The following is a 16496-nucleotide window of genomic DNA, read 5'->3' on the forward strand; positions in this document are numbered from 1 at the left end:
TTCGGGTCATTAGTTTGAGACTGGAGAGAAACGTCACTGTTAATCACCAAATTAAAAGCTGTATATCAATTACTTGAAGGCAGAAAAACATATGGCATCATTTTGTATCAGCCAATGGTTCTCAAGCTTGGTCCTGGGGTACCACGTGCTGGTTTTCATTGTAACCACAATTGCATTTTAACAAGCTGTTAATTTTTTAAATAAGAGCTTGTAAGGTTTATAGGGATTATTTACCATCTTAAGCCACATTATGTCAGAAATGGCTAACCATACTATACAGAATAAAGTCATGTCATAAACCCTGTGATTACAGTCCTTAAATTCAGGTTTCAAAATGTACAGTTGACGGACCATCGTTCTGTATCAAAACATTGTATAGCTGTACAATAATTCAAGCTCACTGGTTGAAAATTGGTTCTAATTGCCACAGCCAATGGGGTGGAGGCTTATTATTGTTCGCAAGTAGCTGCCCAATGCACTCCAGACAAGCGACCACTATACTATTGCTTATTATCCAAGCGAAGACTGCATATCTAGTTATAAAACAATACCAGTTCGCTATTCGGCAAGCCAACTAATAGCTAATTTGCTTGTTGCTACCGATACCGAACTGGTATCATTTTATAACTAGATATGTATTCTTCGCTATGACAATAAGCTATAGTATACAGTTTCAGTGATTGTCTAGAGTGCAATTTGGGCAGCTGCATGTTCCTTTTATCTCTTTACATCTTCAATCATGCGTGTTTAGCTAAACCTTTATTTGTCTCAAACTGTAAGTTACAGTTGCATCATTTGTGGTAGACCATCATATCTTAGTTAAATAGCCAAATAAGTTGCTTGCTCGAAATATAGTTGGTTAGCTAAAGTGAAAACTTCAAAAAGACAAAAAATAGAAATAGTGTTGTGTAGCACACTAAAGTCAACATTTCATAAAGTCACCTGTTCAAACATTTTCTTACTAGAACACTACGAAACGACGACTGTTAGCTTTCCAAAACGGTGCATTAGAACACAGAACTGAATAATAACGCTTTATATTCCACGTTATAGTCATAGACAGTGGGAAGTATAAACAGCGGTTTGCGGGTGTTTGTTGCTGTAATTCCTCTATTGACCGTTAGGAGTCCGAAAATACCTATTGTACCTTTAAATAAAGAGGTAATTTGTTATATGATCGTAAATTTAGGCTGCTGAACACACGTTTATGTTTGGGTTAGGGTCATCATTCTTTCCCTAAATGTATCAACACAATGCAGGTTTGGCTTGTTATGATTTGTTTTGTCTATGAATTCTTCGTTATCTACCAAATGGTTACTTTCAGCAATTATGAGCATATTGATTCACCTCAGTCTTTAATTTGTTCAGTTAAAACATTTCTGACTTCATGTACTAAAATGTGCGGCACGGATGGTGCAGTGGGTAGCACTGCCGCCTCACAGCAAGGAGGTCCTGGGTTCGAATCCCCGTCGGCCGGGGCCTCTCTGTGCGGAGTTCTCCCTGTGTCTGCGTGGGTTTCCTCCGGGTACTCCGGTTTCCTCCCACAGTCCAAAGACATGCACGTTAGGCTGATTGGAGAGTCTAAATTGCCCGTAGGTATGAGTGTGTGAGTGAATGGTGTGTGTGCCCTGCGATGGACTGGCGACCTGTCCAGGGTGTATTCCTGCCTTTCGCCCAATGTATGCTGGGATAGGCTCCAGCCCCCCTGCAACCCTGATCAGGATAAGCGGGTTCAGATAATGGATGGATGGATGGATGGATGTACTAAAATGTGAGACTTTAATTCTTCATAACATAACACAGCTATTTCTGTGGCTTAAGTGGCAAATAAGCCCTCTAAATGTGAAAGGCACAGGACCGAGTTTGAGAACCAGATGATTGTTGTTGTTCCTCTTTTGGAAATCGGCTAATCCACCATGACCAAAACAATAGCAAAGCAGGAAAATAAGGAGAAAGGTAAGAGCAGCTGGACTGATAATCCTATAACCAGAAGAGATTAACTTCAGCCATGAGAGCCCCATATCAAGTCTGTACACTGGATCTTGCTACAGGGGTAGCATACATGAATACAATCAAGTGGCTAGTGTGGGTGGAAGAGTATCAGAGTATGTCGACAGCAGGGGTGGCCACAACTAGAATGGGAGACTTTTCTGAATGAATGCATTGTCAATGGCGTGATAAATTTTTCAACTCTATTTCTGCTTACTCAATTTAAATCTATTATTCCAGTATATGTTCACAAATTGAATGCCCATTTTGGATATCAACAATGAAACTAAAAGTCCTCCGCTTTCTATGACAGTGAAGACAGTAGCAGACAGAGCCCAATAGTCAGGGTCATCATGAAACCCCTGTCCGCCGACCGGAGGCCAAACAGGGAGATCTGAAGTGCCGGAGCTGCAGGAGAAAGAAATCAAAAACACAGACAGGCCTGTCAATCCAAAAATCATGAGAAAGTGGGTGTGAAATCGATTTCTTCTCAGTTTCACGGTCACATGAAACAGCCTAATAATCATAACCGTAGTCTTACCATTATTAGGAAGGTTGCCACCTGGAAGACAGAAAAAAATATTATGCCATTATCCAGTCATACAAAACAAGTTTTAATCAGGGATATACAGACTGAGCAAAAGACACACAAAATGGATGCTGAAACTCTATGAAAGATACTGAGGATACCCATTTCCCTGTTCCTCTGTTTCTACTTATTTTCTAGTTCCATGTTCCGTTTCATGTATTTCTTCATTTGCACTGAACCTGTCCCATAGTCGTGCCCCCCACATCTGTTATGTGTTCCCAAATGTGTAATCACACTCACCTGAATCTCATTGTGTCTTGTTACCTGTGTATCTAGCCTGTCTGTTTCCGTATACTCTTTGCCAGATTGTAATGTGCCCTGCTTCGTGCTTGCCATACTCTCCAGCGGGTTTCTCCTGTTACCTGCACCTGTGTGCCGCTTGCCTGTTTCCCGTGCCCTGCTTACCTGTTTGTGTGTCCGGATTACCTGTTCCTGTGTTCCTGTTTTCCTGTTTCTGTGTTCCTGTTTACCTGATCCTGTGTTCCTGTTTGTGTCCCTTCCTGTCTCCAGCCCTCTACCTCTTCGCCTCCACCCAGATCCTTCCCCTCTCCTGCCCCATTGGACTGACTTCTTGGTATCGACCCTGCATGCTCTGGACCTCACTCTGCCTGATCTCCACCACCCTGTCTGCCAGGCTCTTGACCATTGCCTGTCCAGTCATTTACGAACTGCCTTTTCCTTGTTGCTACTGTTTGCTGGGTATTGACCTTGGACTGTACGACTGTCAATAAATCTACCAATTCTGCCATTTGCAATAATCTTGGTTTCAGATTGCCTGTCTGTGACAGACCTAATGAACCCTGGATTTAGTGAGAACCCCTTTTTCCCCTTTATTTTTAGCAGTCCTTAATTATTGCCTGTGATTGGTGCAATAATGCCATACAGTAAGTTCAGAGGTACGCTCTCAGAAGAAAAGGTTCCCTCATCAATATCTCCACGGAGGAGCCTATCTAATTCAGGGGTTCTTTGTTTGACAAAATGATTCAGTCTGGGAGCTTTCACACTTCATCCCCACAACCATGACAGAGGGTTTCATGAAGAACAAAAAGGGTTCCCCTATGAAGACAAGAACCCGTTCGTCTTACAGCAATTGCCGGCACTGGACATACGCCCATTGCTGCTGCTACCCTGGCCCCTCACCTGTCCTGTTCTGGATGGTGAATACAGTCTCCATGCCAGCGTAAATATGGTCGGCTATGTGACAGTGCAGAAGCCAGGTCCCTGGGTTATCTGCTATCATCTCCACCGTCTGAGACGTTCCCGGGAACAGCTCGTAGACATCTGCTCGGTGAGACTGGTCCGTCTGCGGTAGGAATGTCGACGTGAAATGAAATTCACCGACCGCACACCGCCTGCCTCCGTTGACTTACAGAGCAGTCCATAATTATTGGGACAGCGGTACAATTTACGCTCTTTTGGCACTGTGCTCCAGCACATTGGATATGGAATGAAACAATGGTGGTTAAAGTGTAGGCTGTTACCTTTAACTTGAGGGTATTTACATCCATGGTAATCACTGACACATCCGTGCCTGCCTCGAGAATAGCGTTTCTGATCTGTTGCGCCCGTGTTTCAGGGGTGTTCTTCAGTCTGGTGAGAATTTGTTGATCGTCGACTGGAGCGGTCTTCCTTGACATACCAGCCCCTTTGCAATTACTGAGCTCACCAGTGCTCTCGGTCTCCTCCAAACTGTTTATTTTGGTAAGCCTATTGTTTTGTGCATATGTCTCTGAATGTTTTTTTCTTCTTATTTATCAACCTCATAATGGCTTCCTCGACTGTTATTGGCACAACTCCGGCCCTCATGTTGACAAATGCCAATACCAGATTCCAAAAGCAGAGAATCAAATTGAGATACTGAAAGCTTTCATATACCCGCATTGAGGAAGCGATTGATATCTGACTGAGATCTGACTAATCAGACATTGCTGAGAAGCCAAATGTCCTAAAATGGGGGACGATGTATAAAAAGGAATGTAATTCCTACACATCACTTGATATGCATGTAAATACCTTCAGATTATCCGTGACAGTCTGCACTTAACCTCATATTAATTGTTTCATTTAAAATCCAATGTGCAGGAGTGCAGAGATAAAACAACAGAAATGAGACCACTGTCTAAATACATACGGAGTGCACTGTAACTGTTTTACATTTTAAAGACAGTCAAAACTGAACATCATAATAACCTCTATGTTTCTATAATTTCTCTTCCAGTGGGAAGCTTTTTTAATTGAAAATTGTCTGTGAATTGTCCTTCATAAGATCTATTATAACTCCATTATAAGCACTAGACAGATAAATGCTTATATCAATAATTTAAAGTTGAATATCTGGAGCTAGGATCTCATGAGGGACAAAGATGAATTCATGCGATAACTCACTTTTGCACATCATATCCATTTCTAATTTCTCTCCCTGCATAAACACCAGACAAGGGTACAGAATGTAGCTAATCCTCTTTATCCTATTGGGCTATTCCTAAAGGGAATGTTGCATGGTTTGAAACACATTTACACACAGCTAACTGAATCATCACACAAATTAACAGCACTGAAGTTCACTAGATATTGTGAAATTTGTTGTTTACCAGAAGCCTTTACATGCCTACTGTTTCTGTGGAAACGACCTCATTTAGAATGGAATGTACGTGAAATCGGGCAAAATTACCCTGTAAATGAAAGCCTGTCCGTGGAAATGGACAGTGTGCAGATCCATCTCACCCCCCATGCCAAGGAGATACCAGTCTGCCTTCTCTCCTTGCATTATTGTCAACCCTTGAAGATTATTATAGAGTTTTCCATTGATGGCTATGTGGGGAAAAGAGGACACAACACTCATTACAGTATATATCATCTCTGTGTGTCTGATATATATACTGTACAACACATATGTATATAGAACTGCAACAAATAATGGAAACACTGGCTACTTAAGAAGTTTAGTACACTTAAATGTGGTCATGACATTATGTGACGTTACGTGAATCATCAAACTTTATAGGCCGGGATGCAAAACATGTCTCAAAACCTTATAAATTCAGTGTTTCCATGATTTGTGCCAGTACTGTTTATATATAGTCTCTTGTATTTTAGCCAGCCGTAGATCACAGACTGAGCCTGTTCACTGCAGTGTCACACCGTGCATTTGGTTTCCCTCCACAAACTCATCAGTAATGGGGAAGGTGCCGGGGTCCTTGTTCAGGTAGGTTTGGATGTTGTCTTTCAGGAACCAGGAGATATTTTCATTGAAAACCATGAAGAGCAAGACAAACTCCCTGTCCACATCCCTCCTCTTCCTGTTCTGGTCCAGCGTACCCTTCCTACAGACCACCAAAGGCCCAACTAGCCCACTGGCTGTGTCCTATATCAGAATCATAGCTCCGGTTAGTACAGGCCGCTTGCTGTGTCCTACATAAGAACCCAAAGGCTCAATTAGTACAAGCCAGCCTGCTGTGTCCTACATTGGAAAGCACATTTTCATTCACCAGAGAAGGTATAGAAGCAGTCAGATCCAATTTTAGATAGTGTACTGAACTAAAGCACAAATAGCACAAATATGTCCATTTAAGTATCTTGCTCTGGCACACTATATATTCCCATTACCTGTTCAAAAGTATTCAACTAACTGCATGATAACCCAGCATCCTTGTGCCAAACAAAAATGGAACCCCACTGTGTTATCAGTACTAAAATACTCATTATTACTGCCAACAAAGTAATATGTTTAATTTGATGTTGATCACTAACCTTTACAAAGTCAACAGTAGAGTAATAGGGAAATGGGATGCAGTTGGGGTCTGAACTTCCAGGACCAGATCTTTCTGGAAAGTCCCATTGGTACTGTTGCATTCCACCTTGTGTACATAAATTGCAAGTCTTTACGGTCTTATAGTGAATCTATATTATACTGTATAGAAATACTATATTGATATCACCATGTCTCGGTTTCTCAAAGATTTTTGTGAATGTGATTGACAGCAACCCCTCACCCTACCCTCACCTGGTTGCACTGGCATTGCCTGGCCAGCAGGGGTCTTTACTCCATGGGCATGCATGGAGAACGGGCGGGTAGCCATGTTCTTGAAATTGACCAGAACACGCTCTCCAACCTCTGCCCTGATTAGTGGACCTTCGGGAAACAGACATTGCTATATGGAGAAACAACTTAAAACCATTGTTAGCAAAATGTAAAACTATGGATATTTTTGAGACTCTATGGATGTTTTTCATCTCTCCATAAATCTGATTGGATCAGATGATGCACAACACTTAAGTTGAATATGCGCATGCAGTCAAACTTCAGTCAACTGATTTCTTTAAAAAGTTGGCTGAAAATGAAATAGAAAGCAGACGTACCTAGAATGTGAAGATGTTCGTCTTGTGGTAACCTTGGCTTCCTCGTCTTGAAAGTGGCATTAGTGTACTCCCTGTAAACCACCTTTTTATACCTGGAGCCAATTCGATTCTCACCTCTCTCCACAAAGATGCTCCCGGGACTGAAAGAGACAAGAAGTGCACTTTTTTTTATAAATGTCACGATTCTCAGGGAATGAGAGTGGCAGATGTTACTTATTTAATTGAAAGTTATGCTACTAAACTCTCAGAAATAAAGGTAGAAAAAGTGCCTAAAAAGGTACAAATGTGTGATTTGCCCTATAAGCTGCATAAAAGTGTACCCCTATCCAGCAATATTTAATTGCGTTGTACCTTTTTTTTGCTTGGAAAACATACTCATTTGTAGCCAAAGAGACCTTTAATTTCAGCATGCATTTTTCTAAATTTGTTCCTTGAAGAACAAAAATTGCACCTCCACTGTGGCTTTCCGAGAGAGGTGAGCGAGGGGGAGGAGTGTGGATGACTGGTACCTGTCCTCCTCGGCGACATTGTACAGCTGCAGCTCCCAGGTCCTGCTGGGGGAGTAGTCCCACTCCAGCTCCTCGGCAGCGATGAAGTACTGCACCACCGGCGGAGGGGCGGTGGCCTGGGGAGCGGCCTGCCCTCCGCACTGTGAGACCGAGTACTGCTGCCTCATCCCAGCCAGGTAGTGATGGGTGGTCCCGCAGTTCACGTCGAACGTCCCTGCAGAGCGGAGGACAGCGTGCGCGGGACGGTCACAGCCGCGCACCGGAGACACGCCTCTCCCCGTCCCTCCCTACCGCCCGGTCAACCTTTTTTTAAAATAATTTTTATCTGATTTTTTCCCCTTTTTCTCCCAATTGGACCCCGTCTGATTCAATTAGAGCTAGTATTAGATACACCGCCCACACCCCGTCCCTCGGCGGCCGACAGGAGAGTGACACGCCTTCTTCAAGCCGTCTCGCCTCCCTAGCTGTAACCGTGGTTCCGAGGCGCCCGAGGTGCTTGATTTGTGCAGCGATCTACTAACCCTGCCAAGTCCCTCCCTCTGGAGCAGCGAGCCAATTATTGCTGCTCCACGTGAGCCGGCCAAACTTGGCTTTTTGGCAGGACCGAGAATCAAACCCCGGTCGCCGGTTCCCGGTGTGCAAGTGCAGCAAACTGCAACCGCGAGTCTGCTGCATCTTCGCCTGTTGCGCCACCGCGGCTCCCTGCCCTGTCAACCTTAACTGTTGTCTTTTATACGTGTTATTTACTGGTGTTATTAGGATGATACCTTTGCTAGTTTTGTTTGGCTGGCTTAAGCAGTTTATTCATACATTTGATGTGTTGCGGTATTATTATTAAAAAAAATGAAAAATGAAAAAATCAGATGATCAAATAGACCCGAGTCTTTAACTCTTGTGTGAAACAGATTAGTAGGCCTCCAGGACTGTAGGTGGCAGCACCTGCCCTGGGATGGGCAATGACCACCTTTTCTCCTTGCTCACCTGTGGAGTCTGGCTGCATGGAAACAGTGACTGTGGTGTGGGGGAACAGGCCCAAGGTGTCCCTGTTCAGACCCTCCCGCTGGAAGGTGTTCCCCTGGAAGTAAATCCCATGTATGTCCCCTTCTGTGCCCAGGCCAAAGACATGCCAGGACACCCGATCCCCAAGGCAGAGATCTAGACCCTGCAGGTTCCCATACATCAGTCCATTTACCCCTGTGTGACACACATACACACACACACATCCACACCCAGACACTTACTAATGTTTCAACACAACCAGAGCACATTTGACACAAACCCAAGAACATAGAATACTAGTCAAATCAATAATATAACGTAATACAAATATGCACATTATTTGAACCAGTAGGCTACAAAACTACCCATTTGTCTAGAGGTTTGAGCTTGGTGTAGGAATGTGTCTGAGCCAAGAGGATGTGTTTAAAAATAAGTTTGAAGAAATAATAACTGACTTTAAAAAGTTATGATAACTAATGATCTGACAATGGTAATAGAGAATTCATGTAAGTAGCCTACCATGCATTCTATTGCTCTCCATAAAGTCCTCATTCTCCACATCTGATTCTCTTGTCCCAAACCTGCGGATATTGTCCTCCAGGTACCAGCTGAGGTTTTCATCCACCGCAGAGAAGAGCAGGAAGAACTCCTTGTCTACGCCCATCTGAAAGACATCAGCACACATACCTCATGGTTACAGACAGACATGTAAACTGAGGCCGGTTCAGTCATTCCTGTCCAAAATGGCTGCCACAGCCCACATAATCTAACCACTGGTTGAGAAAATATCAAAAAAGTATGCATATAATAGATAATGTCATACTTGATAATAGCACTACATAATATCACCATAGGGTGTGAGGTATGCCTACATTTTAAACAACATTTGTAAATCGTTACTGCATTTATAGTCAATGAAACACAAACACACAACTAATTGAAAACCACAGAATTGGGGGAAAGTGAGCTGACACTGTTTTCGAATGGGTAATTAGGCAATGCATCAACACCTCAGAACCTTTCATTGATGCGAGAGACAGACAGTGTTGCCCACTCATCAATGATTCTGCCCTACATTGCTATATAAATAGATATGCCAATAGTCAGTACATAATGCACATCTTTTGCGCATTGACAATTGATTTTTCCAGAAAGTTGGGTTTAAAATATAGCAATAAACTTCCCACTCCATGCTGGTTAGATGCATGTTGGATTATGAAAAGAAAGATAAAGGACCACATTTAACGACAAATAATTATTCTCGTTAAACCTAATAAAATAAATAACAATGGAACTGAGAGCCACCGACTGTTGTTATTAAGCTGTTTGTATTACATAATAAGTAAAATTATCCAAGTGTTTAAACACATCTGCTGTAGCAATGTATGGCTTTGTAGGATTTACGTATACACAGTTGGGTATATATGGTACGATTCCAGTACGTGGCAGGTTTTTTTTTTTTAAGAGTCACAACAAATATGAGAGGCTAATTAAAAGTTGCACTAGGGATGATATTGCGTCCCATGTACCAGGCTGTAAAGTTTCTGCCAAATGGTTCCATAAAACAGAGATGTATTGGCACCCTGCTAATGAGTCCTCTGGCGCAGATGAACAGAAGAGGTGGCAGAAGACATTACCTGAGACCCGCTGTCATTCAGCGCACCCCTTCTACACACCAGCAGGGGGCCGGCCAGCCCAGAGTTTGTGTCTTGGACCGGATCACTGGACGAGTAGTACAGGTAGGAGATGCATGCTGGGTCGCTGGGCGAGGGCCCTTCCCTCACCCTCCAGCTGTACGTGAATATGTCACCGGGACGCACAAGGGCCCCGTCATTGGGAACACCTGAGAAGTGTCCATACAACAGAACGATGTCACTCCCCCTGAGACAAAACAATACTTTTACGGAACATTTTAACTATACGAGGCAGTCATTCAGGAAAAAACGGTGAGGATGTTATGGGAAGATAAAAAAAGTTATTACAAAAAACATAAACAGGAAAGAATAACAGCTTTTAGATTGCTGTTAAACACATACAAATTCAAGATTGTTTAAATATTTTATTGCCTGCCTTAGTTTTTTTTTTTACAATAGCAAACAAGAATTATTCAATACTGACTGAACAAAATGCACCAAAACTTCCAAAAGACTGTGTCAGCACTGTAAATAAGAATATGGTAGAATATGATAGGGGGTATAAGGCCTGTAGAGTAGTGGTTAAGGTAAATGACTGGGACACGCAATGTCGATCCCCGGTGTAGCCACAATAAGATCCGCACAGCCGTTGAGCCCTTGAGCAAGGCCCTTAACCCTGCATTGCTCCAGGGGAGGATTGTCCCCTGCTTAGTCTAATCAACTGTATGTCGCTCTGGATAAGAGCGTCTGCCAAATGCCACTAATGTAATGTAATGTAAAAGGCCTCACCGTCCTGGTAGCTGGCCCCTTCAAAGGCCTTGTCGTACTGAAGCCCATGGGGCTGCATGCTGTAGTTCCTGCTGGCCTTGTTCATAAATGTCACCATAAGCTGGTCACCTGTTTCAGCTCCGATTACTGGGCCTATGGGAACAAGTCAGCATAGATATTTATATCCTATATTATATTATATTACATTAGATATTCTATATCCATTTGACCCCTCATTGCATAATTTCAGGGGTCAGAAAAACAATATTCAGAGCTTACACTTTGTCCTAATCTTGACATCTTGCCTTGAAATTAAAGAGATGGAAAATAGTATCTGCTATAATTCCGTGGGATCTGTATATCTACATCTTGAAATGTCATAGGTGTGTGCACGTATGTGTGTGTATGTGTCTTTGTGTGTGTGTATGTGTGTGCTTGTGTGCATGTGTGCGGGCATGTGTGTGTGTTTGTGCGTGACTGGTAATACAAGTGAAAACTCAAATGAAAGACAATACATAATTAAATGGATATATTTGAATATATGACAATGTGTCATGCTAGTTCATACACGCGTTAAGACCATATCTGTGACTGTTATTAGCAGTATCTCGCAGATTTACCCAGAATGCCAAGGTGTCTTTCTGCAGCAGTCTGCTGCACCTTGGAGGTGAAATTTTCATTGGTGTAGGCCACATAGCGAACCTTCATATACACCCCACCCAACCGACCCCCTTGCCTTCCAAAGAACACCTCCGACTGACTGTCAGGGGAGCACAGGCACACAGACATCAGAAAAAGCAATTCAGCATAATTCTTACATCACTATGTGTTTATATACATATATAAATACAGAGACTGAAGGTGTTAACTTTTGTTAACAAAAAACAAAACAAAAAAACATTGACTTCAACAATGTCAAGCATCAGTGAGGAAATACGCATTAAAGTAAAAAACGAAAACGACAACACACCTGCCAGCATCAACCAAGGACAGATTATTTGAAGTGTCAATTCCTAATGGGGCATAATCCCACAACTGTTCCTCAGCAGCTATGTAATATCGCCTTATTCGGCCAGTAGGAGGCGCTTCTGTACTGTTCTTCTTTTCCCCACAGTCCAAAACCTGGTAAAAGCCTTGCATTCCAGCTATGGATACAAAAAGGGAATATCAACCACCAGGGGGAGACATTACACGACTTACAGGACATTAGGCAGAAAATTCCTGTGTTAAGTGTCCTTGAAAGCCTGCCTCCACACAGTGGAGTTAAAGAAATGCAATGAAACCATTACGTGTGAACATTAGTATTTTGGCTTCTCTTTGTGTGTGTGGTCATTAGTGGCTCTTCTTTGTGTGTTTGTAACTGTCTGACCTCGTCCATGAATGCAGTCCGCGCTGCCTCTGCCTTGCACTGTGTTGACCGCGTACCTTGTATGTGGTCATTCACCAGGCATCCCATCAGCCACTTCCCCGGGGTGACGGGGACCATGTTTGCGGTGACGAAGCTCGCCGTGAACAGGCTGATGACATCGGTACGGTGGCCCTGGTTAAGCAGCGTGTGCCCCAGGAAGGATACGGAGTGGATGTCCACCTCGTTGCCCATGCCGATGAGGTGCCAGGCTACCGTCTCATTCAGGCACACCTCCAGGCCTGGCAGGTTCCCGTACAGGTACCCGTTTATGGCTGCGGTTGAGGAAAGAACAATGTCAAGGCTGATTCTGTGTACCGCCTAATGGAGGGACCTGCACGTTGAAAGAAAAGAGCATGTGCCAAATGGGGGTCAAGTATATCTTTCCATTTTGACAAGTCGTAGCCCATGAACTCCTGGTTTGTAGCCAGTAGGATCTAATGTGGCATTCCCCCAAGGAACCGTGACCAAGTTAAACCCATCCTACCCCTGAAAAAATCTAGCTATGTCCCACCACTGTACAGAAAATGGTTATGGAATTGTCAAAATATGGGTCAGGCCTAGAACTGTCAATCAACTGACGAGGAGGCCAGCACCACCCACCATGCATTTTGTTGGACTCCTGAAAGTCCTCGTCATCAGGGTCCACGCCTGTGGGGTCTGAGCAGAAGGTCTGGATGTTCTCCTCTAGGTACCAGCTGAGGTTTTCTTCTATCACAGTGAACAGCAAGACAAAGTCCCGGGCCACGTCTGTCCGGTTCAGCAAGGTCGGGTTGCCGGGCACCGGCAGCAGGGTGCCTGGAAAAAGCAGAGGGATGGGCAGGAGAAAGCAGAAGGGAGTGATGCACATGCCAGTGTGGAGCAGTGGTCAGAGCAGCAGAGTGGAGAAGCAGTGTGGAGCAGTGGTCAGAGCAGCAGTGTGGAGCAGTGGTCAGAGCAGCAGTGTGGAGCAGTGGTCAGAGCAGCAGCGTGGAGCGGCAGTCAGAACAGCAGTGTGGAGCAGTGGTCAGAGCAGCAGAGTGGAGCAGTGGTAAGAGTAGCAGTGTGGAGCAGTGGTCAGAGCAGCAGAGTGGAGCAGTGGTAAGAGTAGCAGTGTGGAGCAGTGGTCAGAGCAGCAGTGTGGAGCAGCAGTCAGAGCAGCAGCATGGAGCAGTGGTCAGAGCAGCAGTGTGGAGCAGTGGTCAGAGCAGCAGTGTGGAGCAGTGGTCAGAGCAGCAGCGTGGAGCAGTGGTCAGAGCAGCAGTGTGGAGCAGTGGTCAGAGCAGCAGCGTGGAGCAGTGGTCAGAGTAGCAGCGTGGAGCAGTGGTCAGAGCAGCAGAGTGGAACAGTGGTCAGAGCAGCAGTGTGGAGCAGCAGTCAGAGCAGCAGCGTGGAGCAGTGGTCAGAGCAGCAATGCGGAGCAGTGGTCAGAGCAGCAGTGTGGAGCAGTGGTAAGAGTAGCAGTGTGGAGCAGCAGTCAGAGTAGCAGCGTGGAGCAGTGGTCCGAGATGTGTGTGGAGATGGCCTGGAACCTTTCTTGCAGGTAAGGAGGGGCCCAATGAGACCGGAATAGACGTCCCGGGGAGAATTGACATGAGAGTGGTACGCCCAGGTCAGGCAGTTAGCGTCCCCCTCCGCGGGGGCAAATTCGGGCTTGACAGCCCAGGTGTAGGTGTGGTTTCCTCCTGGGGGGACAGCGTCATCCAGCTTCAGCGTTCCAGATGTTCCGTCAGGATACAGAGCCCCTGGGACAAACCACATTATCGCATCATCGACACACCACTGCACAGGGAGGCACAGTTATACCATCATCACAGACCCACAGAGGACTGATGCACACAAGCCTCAGACACACACAGATAAGTCATGTCATCGTCAAGTCACTGTTGTGCAAAGGACAAACAGATAATAATATCTGATATGCACATGTAGTGCAGTAATGAAGTAATATGCTCGATTAAAGACATGCAATGACATCCACACACATACTGTCTGTTCATAGCATATCATTCAGAAGCAACACAAATTAAATGGGTGTTTTTGGCACTAATTAACTTTGCAAAAAGATCTCCATAGGCATATTTTGAATTCCATGAAAATCTCACAAGTTAAAAAACAGGTTAAACATACTTATGTCAGCAGGGTTTTATTAAATATTTTTCCCACTTGAGGAATGATTAATAGGATCAAGATCAAAGATCAAAGCTGTCAGAACACTTAGAAGACACAAAACACTGCTGTTTGGTAAGTATTAGCATTGGTTTAAATAGGTGTAATGTGGCTGACAGATGTAAACATAGGTGTTGGAGTATAAATAAACAGCCAAGTAAATGACACCTACACTCACTTGGCTGTAATCATTCTATATTATTTACACAACTATTAAATCTGCATTAGTTCCTGCCAACTTTGCGATTGGGCAACTCAGTCATTGCTAACACAATGATTCACAATGTTCCACTGCCAAGAGAACAACAAAGGCTTTTATGTTCAAGAGAAAAAAGAAATATAATATTTGAGGACAGATAACACACACAGCTGCTATTTAAAAGACAATGAAAATATTCCTCATCATTTCCTGAAATATGAATATCAGCTTCCTTGATCTGTGTAAAGGTACTTTGTTCACCCTTCATAAAAAGACTGAATTCAATTCAATACTCCTACACATTTTAATTTAAGCCAAGATTCTATAAATTCTGAAAATAGTATGTAGGTAGTAAGCGCCCAGCTCATGTTAGGTTTTATAATATTCCTGGTATGTTAGGGTAAATATTTTCAATGTGTGAAGTTAATGATACTTGAATATTATAATGAGCACTGCAGTAATAGTCTTTAAATACTATTTAGCTTCACCATTCCATAAAAAAAAAAATTCTGGATGGTTATTCATAGAAATTTCACTTTATATGTTAGCAATGCTCAATTAACCTGGTGCTCCAATACTTTCATCTGACACATTCTTAAAATGCTATCAACACAATGTTTTTCATGAGTAACTGACTGAAAATCACACAAACTAACAAATAAATGTATATGTGATATAGCTGGGTTTTTTTTGTGCGACTGGAACAACTCGCACACACATGTGCCTACCTTCAGAGTCTTTCTCATATAAGGTGCCGTGTGGATGCAACGAATATTGCCTGGAGGCAAAGTTCTTCATGTGGACGATCAGGATGTCGCCCACCTCTCCTCTCAGAACTGGGCCCAGATACCCCAGCCAATTAGGTTTAGAGATCTCTTTAGAATAGGTTTGGTCAGTGTACTCCCTGTAAATTGCTTTCTTGTACACAGATCCGATTCTGCGTGGGCCTCGCAATAAAAACACAGAGGCAAGCCTGGGAGATGGAAAAAGAGGCAACAAACACCATTAACTTGGGAACCTATTTCCACAAGATAAACACATATACACTGCAGAAAGTATTAAGCAGTACAGTAAATCAGTCTTGTAATAATACATGCTTGTGTGAAATGGTATTTGTGCTCTGGAATCATATTAATTATTGTATGAAAGAATGACATAGACGCCATATTCTAACTCACTCATCTTCAGCTATGTTTTTCCCAGTTATGAGATTTCGACCACTCGGAGCATAGTTCCACCTTTCTTCTTTAATTCCAATGTAGTACGTTCTGGTGAGGCCATCAACAGCTGAGAAAGCGACACAAAATGTGCAAACAAGCAAAACCCAGGTGTCTCGTAGCCAGCCCATCACAGCGTCTGGGTCACGGCAAAGAACAGGTACAGCCAAGTGTTGTTCAGCTTTTTGCCAAGGAAACAGTGTGTGTGTGTCCCCTCCCCTTTCGCAAAAGGATATATTTTAACTTGGCTATGCAGTGCAATCAGGGAGGAAGGAGGGATGCATTACAATCCTGTGAGGCTGTGGAAGATAATCTCTTATAAAAACTTCCTCGAATAGAACATAGCCTTCTGCAGTACAGCGCTTTTGTCCAACTGACCTACAAGCCATTGCTGCATCAAGAGATTTGTGACATTAATCCCATACACGGTCGAAACAAGCACCCTTCCATCTGTATAACTGCTCTGTTCACCGCTCTTATTCGAAATGAGCAATTTGAGGCTGAAATGCTGTCTGTAGTTTGACTTCTGTCTTAGAATAGAAAGGTACAGCATTTGTTAGTTACTGAGTTGAACTGTACAATTTGAGTTTACCCAAATTTATAATCCACAATCCACAATCCGGGCAATGAAAGTTCAAGATCTGAGATTTAAAGGCATTTAGAACTTAAATGCACGCATT

General features: G+C 43.5%; 1 protein-coding gene across 1 annotated transcript; it reads right to left on the minus strand.

Annotated features, from left to right (window-relative positions):
* Positions 1-2293: 2293 nt before the first annotated feature.
* Positions 2294-16205, minus strand: LOC133132492 (ferroxidase HEPHL1-like). The gene is made up of 20 exons (XM_061247948.1): positions 16199-16205; positions 15778-15886; positions 15328-15572; positions 13764-13976; positions 12856-13050; positions 12273-12527; positions 11818-11992; positions 11468-11607; positions 10869-11000; positions 10083-10288; positions 8965-9109; positions 8428-8640; positions 7447-7660; positions 6938-7077; positions 6582-6710; positions 6329-6435; positions 5720-5942; positions 5250-5389; positions 3719-3881; positions 2294-2397 (listed from the first exon to the last, which is right to left on the minus strand). The coding sequence occupies exons 1-20, from the start codon at positions 16203-16205 to the stop codon at positions 2294-2296; spliced, it is 3255 nt and encodes a 1084-aa protein (XP_061103932.1).
* Between the last annotated feature and the right edge of the window lie 291 nt (positions 16206-16496).

Source organism: Conger conger, chromosome 7, assembly GCF_963514075.1.
Source record: "Conger conger chromosome 7, fConCon1.1, whole genome shotgun sequence".
Taxonomy (NCBI): Eukaryota; Metazoa; Chordata; class Actinopteri; order Anguilliformes; family Congridae; genus Conger; species Conger conger.

Coding starts and splice junctions, on each gene's coding strand:
- LOC133132492 (XM_061247948.1), bottom strand. Junction 11,993..12,272: donor GGTGAATGACCACATACAAG/GTACGCGGTCAA, acceptor TTGTATCCATAG/CTGGAATGCAAGGCTTTTAC. Junction 2,398..3,718: donor CACCATCCAGAACAGGACAG/GTGAGGGGCCAG, acceptor TTTCTCCTGCAG/CTCCGGCACTTCAGATCTCC.